This window comes from Mustela nivalis, assembly GCF_964662115.1.
Source record: "Mustela nivalis genome assembly, chromosome: 19".
In the NCBI taxonomy this organism is placed as follows: Eukaryota; Metazoa; Chordata; class Mammalia; order Carnivora; family Mustelidae; genus Mustela; species Mustela nivalis.
The window spans coordinates 8,009,348-8,018,111 of record NC_139038.1 but is presented as its reverse complement, the minus strand read 5'-3'; the positions used below and the strand labels follow the sequence as shown (position 1 = coordinate 8,018,111).

Sequence of the window (8,764 nt, the reverse complement as noted above, 5' to 3'; positions counted from 1 at the left end):
AGGCTGGACCCCCCCAAGGCTGAACCCAGCCACAGCCTCCTAGTCTCTGTATTTGACCTTAAAGCTAAATTATCTAGAATTTATTTCTTCATGCCCTAAGTCCACATAGTTCCCCCATAGCCCCTCACCCTTTCCCATCAGCCCCTCCCGGGCTGCGCTGCTGGGCCTTGAACGTGTCTGGGTAGAGAAGAAGGCGGTACGTGAGGGCAAGATGGTGGACTCAGGTGGCACCTGAGGACCTGCCTTCATGACTGGGGTCTCAGAACTCCCTGCGTCGGTCATCTCACTGCCGCCCTGCAGGGCACCAAAACTCCCTTCCCCACCCTCCTGCCCCCTCAACTCCCCTCCCCCACGACCCTATGGGGCCTTCAATTCAAGGGTCCCCTCTTCTACCGGGGACCTTGGTCTCACTCCCCTAGCACCCCTCACTCCAGTGACTGTCCTGCCCACACCTTCCCTCCGGTTTTTCCTGGCCTCCAGCGCTGGGGATGACAAAGTCAGCTCCGAGTGAGGGAACCCACAGGAAATCAGCTTGTAACTGGTTGCTTCCCAGAGAAATGGCCGTGACAGGTTCAACAAGAGGCTGCGTCTCCCCCTCAGCCTTTCAGCTGTTACTAACCAGAGGGTTTCCCCAGGCACCCCTGAGCTCTCCCCATGCAAGAACAAAGCTGCTGAATGCCCGGTCCTTTCCTCCCCAGGCCAGGGCTGATAGCCCTTACGGTGCGCCTGTGAGGTGTGGAAAGACGGGCCTTCTGAGCAGATCCAGCCCTCAGGACTGTCCCTCCAGGGGGAAGGCAGGCAGAGGCCACCATCTAGGTGAGGAAAGAGTCCCTGCTCCTCCAAGGAGAAGGCTGGAGAGTGGGAGCTGGGGGACACCAGCCCCTCTCAGCCCTGGGCCAGGGGCTTCGTGTAAGCCATCAACGGCACAACCACACGCCATACCCCTTGCCCTGCTCCCACACATCTCCAGGCACCCCCAAAGTCAGAATGAGGTGTCCAGCTCCTTGACAGCCCCCTCCCTGCAAAGGGAGTGGGGGAATAGAAGAAGGAGCCCTGCCTGAGGCTGGGACACAAGGAACCCCCAGAGAGGGTCTGCCCCGGCCCCACTCACCCTGAGTCACTGTAGCAGGTGCCCAGAGCCAGAGACCCAGTGTCAGGACCCAGACCACCGGCATCTTCAGATAGGACACTGGCTGTCGGGTCTCCCCTCATCAGGAGGGACCCAGAAATGGGAGCTCCCGGCAAGGGCTCGGCTATATAAAGGACCCCAGAGACATGTGCCTTGGGTGAGGGGTGCGGTGATGGGGCTGGGTGGATGTGTGTGGTCACCACCGGGAGCTGGCCAAAGGGCAGCCCGTCAACCCTCCCCTCTAACTCCACTAAAGCTGACCGCGCACAGCCAGGGTCCCCCCAACGGAAGCCAGAGCCATGGGTGCAGCGGGACAAGAGGGAGGGGACAGGAGGCTGGAGACGTGAGAGTGGGTGGCGGTTAGCAAGGGACGGGGGCCCAGAAAATGCCAGGGAGCGGGTAACAACGAAGGGAGGGGGGACAGTCCTGGAGGGAGCAGCCAGCCACAGGCCGGGCTGAGTGAAGGACCCTGCACCCCCACCCCTGAAAGACCCCCTCTTTCTCCCAGCCTTCCCTCCGCCTCAGCTACCTCGAGCTGGCCCCTCGCAAATTGCCAGTGCCTTCCCCCAGGCTTGCTGCTGACCAGAGGTTTCCCTGCCACCACTCGCTCCGTAACAAAACGGCCCCAGTCTCTAGGAGGACAGTCACGGCCCTGTGGGCTTCCCACAGACCCCTTCCTTCCCTGCTGGGACACAGCGGTGCTCCCAGGCCCTCCCACACACCCTCGGGAAGCCCCTGTTCTCCAGGCAGAGATGCCATGAGATGAAGAGAAGCAACGTCTCCTACAATAAATGTAGGGAGAACCGGAGGAGGAAGGCTGGGGACTTCTGGCCTCTGAGGTTACTGCGGGGGTGGGGGTGCAGCCAGAGAGGAAAGGGGCTCAGTGGGGAAGTTTGTGGGGAAGGTGAGGCAGTAGCGGGCCGGGGAGAGACAATGAGGACAAAGGGCTGAGGGAGCTTCTCCACCCCACCCTGCTTCTGCTCCTGCGTGGGGCCCCGGAACACTGGAAGCTTGGGCCTTTGGGATGGAGAGGAAGGAGTGGAACCCAACAATGTGGGGACCAGGGCCTACGAAGCACCAGTTGGGGGATTTGAGAGGCAGAGGACATCAATACCTGGCTGGGAATGGGGTGTGGAGGGAGGAGGGAGGATTTAAGACGGGGGCCCAGGGGTGCCTGGGTGGCTCAGTGAGTTGAGGCCTCTGCCTTCAGCTCGGGTCATGATCTCAGGGTCCTGGGATCGAGCCCTGCGTCGGGCTCTCTGCTCAGCAGGGAGCCTGCTTCCTCCCCTCTCTCTCTGCCTGCCTCTCTGCCTACTTGTGACCTCTGTCAAATGAATGAATAAAATCTTTAAAAAAAAAAAAAAGATGGGGGCCCAGGGATGGGGCAGGTGGTAGGGATTTAGGGCTGAGATTATAAGGATGGGGGAGGGGACAAACTGGGGGAGACTTGGGGCTGGGTGCTGGGGTGGGAAGTGATTTAAGAAGCTCCTTATAGGGCGCCTGGGTGGCTCAGTGGGTTGAGTCACTGCCTTCGGCTCAGGTCATGATCTCAGGGTCCTGGGATCGAGTCCCGCATCGGGCTCTCTGCTCAGCAGGGAGCCTGCTTCCTCCTCTCTCTCTGCCTGCCTCTCCGTCTACTTGTGATTTCTCTCTGTCAAATAAATAAATAAAATCTTTAAAAAAAAAAAAAAAAGCTCCTTATGGGGGCGCCTGGGTGGCTCAGTGGGTTAAAGCCTCTGCCTTCGGCTCAGGTCATGATCCTGGAGTCCTGGGATCGAGTCCCGCATCGGGTTCTCTGCTCAGCGGGAAGCCTGCTTCCTCCTCTCTCTCTGCCTGCCTCTCTGCCTACTTGTGATCTCTGTCTGTCAAATAAATAAATAAAATCTTAAAAAAAAAAGACACTGCTTATGGGGGGAGATTTAATAGTGGGAGCAAGGATGCAGCAAGGAGTTACATAAGGAGCAGGTAGGAGGATGGTTACAGGGCAGGTGGGGAATGGGTGTCAGAATGAACACAGGAGACCAGGGACTGAGGTCCGAGACCCCCCAAAGGAAGTAGAGACGGGGATCTGTGAGAGACCACATAAGCACAAAGGCTGACACAGGAAGGTGCACGGGGACAGAGGTCTGACAGACAGCAACCACACAAGGTATCGGGACTAGTATGCTCTACTCATCGTACAGGGTTCAGAGAAGTTATTGACTTGGCCAGATTCCCACAGTGCAAGAGCCTGGATTTGAATTGGTTGAAACTGGTGTCTGAAACTGGTGAAGTTTCACCCAGAGGGTCGGGCAGGTGGTCTGAGTTTGCTCCAGGAAACCAGGAGAGAGAGCTGCCCAAGTCCTCGAGCCATTCCCTGAAATGGATGCGGTTCAGAGGGTTTCTTCCCACCGTCTGGGGCAGGCTGGTGGGGGAAGGGCAGGGCTCACAGCAAGGACAAGGCCAACCTCGGGTCTCTGGATATGCACCTGCCACAGAGTGTGTGTGTCAAAGAGGGAGTGAGAACCCACAGCTACCCAACCCAGGCTGGCTGGAAGGTCGCCGCCTCCTGGTCCTAGCCCAGCCCCCTGCCCTAGCGGGTGGAGAGAGGGCATCAGGACCTGGATTCGGGAGAGTTCCTTACCCTCCCCCTTTGCCCCCTCACCCTAACACTGGTGTCCACATTCTCCAAGGCCACCTGGACGTGTTCACCCTTGACTAGAGAGAGAGGGGAAAAGAGGAGGGGAGGAGACAACAGGTGGAAAGAGAGATTCCGAAGGGCGGGAAAGGTGGGGAAGGCAAGGCCTGGCATGGGGGCTCCTGTGCCCCAGTGTCTGCCCTACAGGAATGGCCGGCGCAGGACCTTCACCTTTCTCAGGAGGTGCCCACGGAAGCGGAGACTCAAGCTTCCCCACACGAGGTATGCAAGGTACGTGTCTGCCCTGGGCAAGGGAGGACGCTGGGTCCTTCCCAGGCTCCGGTGGTGCCCAGGAAAGCCCCCGCCCCCTTCCCCAGGAGGCAGGACTCACCTGTCCACGGTCGTCCTCCGAGCCCAAGTTTGAAAAAGTCCCCATAGTGTCCTCATCCCAGATCTCGGACCATTTCTGTCGTCGCAGGACCTGAGTCGGGGCAACGCACCGCACCGTCCGAGCACGGCCGCCCCAGCTGGGACCCCTTTGCCGCGCTTCCCCGCACCTCTACGGTGCCCATCGGCCTCCAGCTTGGCCATCTCTCCGCGAGCGGGAGCGCGCGACGACGAAGAGGCCCAGGGACGCCAGCAGCGGCGGCAGCCGAGCTAAGTCCCCCACCAGGCGCCCGACCAGCGCCCTCCAAGCGACGGCCACCTGGCAGCGCGGGCGCGAGAGCCAGAGCGTGTCCGTGGAGAAGCAGCTGGAGCAGGAGGTCACAAGTCACAGACCCTCACACCTTCCGCCCCGGGTCCGCTCGCATCAACGTACGCCGACGTGCGCCGACTACGTGGGCTGCGGTGGGCGGGGCCACGAGGGACCGCCCAGCGGGAAGGCCTGGCGGGTTGTGGGCGGGGCTTCTCATGCGCGTGCGCAGAGTCTCACCCGCCGGCAGGTTCCGCTCTTTTCCACGAGGCACTGGCCGCGCTGACAGTCGACGGCGCCCGAAGTGCATTGGGTGACCCAGCCAAGGCGGTTCTCCTCCACCAAGGGGAAGTAGAAATCCCCATAGCCTTTGGCAGTGGCGTGGCGACAGATGGCTGGGTTGGGTAAAGGGTTGCAGAAAAACAGGAACCTCATCCACTCTACTCAGGGGCCTGGTCATAAATGGCTCCGAAAATGGGGGAAACAGCTTTTCCAAGGGCAAGGTGTCGTGGAGTAGATCCTAGGATTAGATGAGGGGAGGGCAGGCCCCCAAGACCCCCCACCCTCTCCCCACCTTCCCTGCTGGTCCTCCAGCAGGGGAAGCTCCTAACAAAGGCCAGGAAGGGCAGCCCTGCCTGGGGCCACATCACTCACCTCCCTGAAAGGTGTCCTCCTCCTTTCCAGGGAATTTCAAGAGGCAGATGTTCCTGGTGGGAGGGTCATGGCCTCCGGGGCCACGCAGCCCTTTGCCCATCCTTATCTTCCACGGTCAGCTCCTTCCTGGTGTTATTGTTCGCCTTGATGGAGTCAGGCTTAAAACACAGGGCTGAGGGGACACAGGCACAGGTGGAACACAGGGGGAGGTTAAAGGCTCAGGGACAGGTGATCAGAGCGGGGAAGCCCAGGGAGGGGCAGAGAGGGCTCTGTCACTAAGGGGAGATGAGGAGGGGCCACAGGGAAGGCTCTTCTTGCCTCCTTCACCCCCCAACCTCCCTACATCCCCACCTTCCTCCACCCCCTGCCAAATAAGCAAGGGTCCTCAGCCGTCCTGAAAACTTGGAGCAGAACTGTCAAGGGGTCTTCCCCAGCACCCAGCCTCTGGCAGGCCCCTCCCTAGCCCCATTCTTGACCCAGTTGGCTATAAACCTACGCCCCCAATTTGCTGGAAGGACCTCAGGGCTGACATCTGAGCCCAGAGGCTCCCATCACAGCTAGTAGCTCTGGCCCTGACCCCTCCCTCCAGCTCTGGCTCACTCCGGGTATGCTGGCAGCTGTCCCCGTTATGGCTGACATTCTGAAGCTTCTCCTTCAGCACTGTCTTCACCTTCACATGCTTGCTCTCCAGCTGGAGGCTAAAGGGCAACTCCAGCGGGACCAAGTAGCTCACCACAATGCTGCCACTCCTGAGGGGATCAAGAGGGTCGGGGGTCTTACAGGGTGCTCAGGCCTGGGGCATGTAAGTCTTTAGGAGGGCACCTCCAGGACCAACCACAAGTGCGCTGGTATTGGGAGGAAGGCAGAAGCCATGACTTGGAAATCCAGGAATATTATTCTCAGGAGCCACCAGCATCCCTGATTTAGTCAGCCCAGAAGGCAGGACAAGGAATGATTGACATGCTCTTGCCTTTCATTAAGCCATTACCAAACCAGGCCCCCCTGTGCTCTCTGCCTCACTCATGCTGACCCACTCAGGAGGCCAGGAGCCACTGTCCAGACACCATGCTTCCCACAGCCTTCATATGCACCTCCCTGCGTGTCCCATGTGATCTCTCCTTCCAATCTTGTTTAAAAAGGAGGGTGGCATCTCTACTACAGAGAAATAACCACAGAAAATGATTGGGGAAAAAAATCCCCCATGAAGTGATTGGTTCCCCTATTTCCTTCCTCCACCTCTCTCTTTCTAAAATCTGATGATTTCAAAAGGAAAAGATGGCTTCTCCAGCTTTTCTTTGTACCCCCTGCCCCCACCTAACACTGCCTCCACAGCCCCATAAGGGTCTCCTTCCTCAATGACAGGATCTACACATCCTTGAACCCCTTCCCATTTTGGTAAATCTTCTGCATCTGAAATGCCGAGATCCTTGGGATCTCACCTGAACCTTGTGACCTGTGCATACCCAGGGGCCCAAGCTCAGCTTCAGAGAAGGACTCTTGAGTTCCCTCCCTTTCCCTGTCACCTGATCCCAGAAGGTGTCACTGAAATCCTTATAGGCTGTGGAAGTGTTGTCATTGAGGTCTGGGGAGAACTCCTGATCAACAGAGACCTCCATGCCCACTTCAGACTCCAGTCTACAGAACTGTAAGGCAATACATTTGCATTATTTCAACTGCTAAGTTTATGGTGATTTGTTACAGCAGCATTTAGAAGCTAATACAGCTTCTAGCAGCCCAGACCGGGAAGGAGACCACAGGAAGGTGTGTGAGTCCAACCACCTCCTGGGGGTGATGGTAGAAAGGAGGCATGACATGGGGTAAAGGAAAGCATGGGAGAGAAGGCAGGGATGGATCAATTAGGCAAAAGGACATGAGTGCTGACAGGCAAACCCTGGGGCTGGACCCAGGGAGAGTCAGTGGCATCTCCCAGGAGAAAGTGCAGAAGGCAGGGTCCTGGCAACTCACCCAGATTCACCTATTCCACCACAAACTCACAATGGGAGCTATAGAAGGTGCTAAGGCAGTGGCACTTGGGGCCATCCCTTTTACCCCCATTCTGGCTCCTGATATCCTGGAGCTCACAGTGGGGCTCAGAGAACCCCAAGGGCAAGTGGCAGAGGCCTCGTATCCAGGTGCCACCATTGTCACAGCACAAGAAAAAAAAAAAAAAGGAAGTTCAGGATAGGGCTTGCCCTTGGTGACAGAGAAATTTATCAGAGGAGAGAGAAGAGGAAACAGGGAAGCAGGAGGCCCAACCTGGGACAGTGGTCCAAGTGAGTGGTGGTTGAAGTTGTTCTGGATGATGTAAGGATGATAGCACTCTAAGAGGTGACTGCTGGTGTTTCTGGAGTCTTGATTGTGGCTGGGGTGGGACAAGTCAACTTGATTGAAGTCAACATCACAGTTGGAAAGTTGCTGCTTGTTTTTGTGGTCAGTGGGAGGCTAGTGAATCCACGCATATGTGGGATGGTTACAGAATTGGTGCCTATCTGGTTTCCACTGGTGGGTCTTCGAGTGCTTGTCAAAACTGTGTGACTGGGGGTAGTCCCAGTGCTGACAGAACTAGGAGCATCTGTTATGCTGTTAGTAGGATGAGTTTCCAGAACAGTAGAAGTGTCCATATGTATAGGAAACACAGTTGTCATACTGGCGAAACTAGGAGGTGGCCATCTCAGCAGTGGAAGTAAACACTGACATTGGGATGATGGGCAGAGAAGAAACTTCACTACTTAGACCCATTCCCGCAAATGAAGTAGTGGGAAAGGCAGGTGCTATGGTAACGGATACAGATTCTGGACATGGGGCAGCAGAAGAAATAAAACAGCGTGATGGTTGTTTCAGTAGCAAAGGTCTTCAGAGAAGATGTGGCTGAAGAAGTTCTTGCAGTTTCCGATGAAAAAGGAGCATGGAAAGCAGTAGCAAAAGAGCCTATCTTTTCCACACCAGAGAGAAGTGAGGATGTAGAAAGAGAGTTAGGGGTGGTAGTAAGCATTGAATTTGCACTAGTGGAGGATAGAGAAGAGGACATTATTGTTGTGGATATTGAATAAGAGAGAGCAGTACCAAGAGAAGTAGTTAGTGCATTTGTAGATGTACTCAGACTAGGGAAAGATGATGTTGGAGAAACACAAGAAGTCCTGAGTGGTATTGTGGGGGTGGGTGTTGTTACCAACATTGTAGTCACAGTCATGGATGTTTCTGGGGTAGAGGGAGTAGGCAGAGTGGCTGTGATGGAGGTAGACATTGAAATGTTGGTGGGAGTGGTGATGTCAGTTGTGGCTCTGGTGACCACAGGGGTGGATGCAGCATTGGTACTAAGCAGTGTAGTAATCAATGTGGATGAAAGGGTTTGCGGTCAAGGTGGAGACTGATTCTGTGGTTGGGGAAGGTGGAGAAGACAGACACATCCTCATGGCTGATGTGAAGGTATTGGTGGGGACTAGAGTAGAGGTGGTCAATGTCAGAGAATCAGCCGTATTGGTGGGATGATTGATGATGTGGTTGCAAGACGAGATGTAATCTCCATGGTGAGAGACAGCATCCAGACATCCCCAGTATTAGTGTGGTTTTCCAGGGGTATGGGGCATGAGAAGGTGTGACAGATTGCATGTGTATGCAGTAAGTGTAGTAGAGGTGGTCAGGGGTATTATGTGTGTGTCAGTGGTAGTGG

The 8,764-nt window shown here is 56.3% G+C and overlaps 1 protein-coding gene across 1 annotated transcript; it reads right to left on the bottom strand.

Moving 5' to 3' along the window:
- Positions 1 to 4,225: 4,225 nt before the first annotated feature.
- On the bottom strand, positions 4,226 to 7,255 carry MUC3A (mucin 3A, cell surface associated; the record flags this gene model as incomplete). The annotated part of the gene is made up of 7 exons (XM_082713066.1): positions 4,226 to 4,518; positions 4,660 to 4,883; positions 5,095 to 5,147; positions 5,191 to 5,252; positions 5,591 to 5,869; positions 6,450 to 6,758; positions 7,079 to 7,255. Coding segments are annotated over 7 exons (1,317 nt in total), but the record flags the coding sequence as incomplete, so codon positions are not given.
- Positions 7,256 to 8,764: the final 1,509 nt, after the last annotated feature.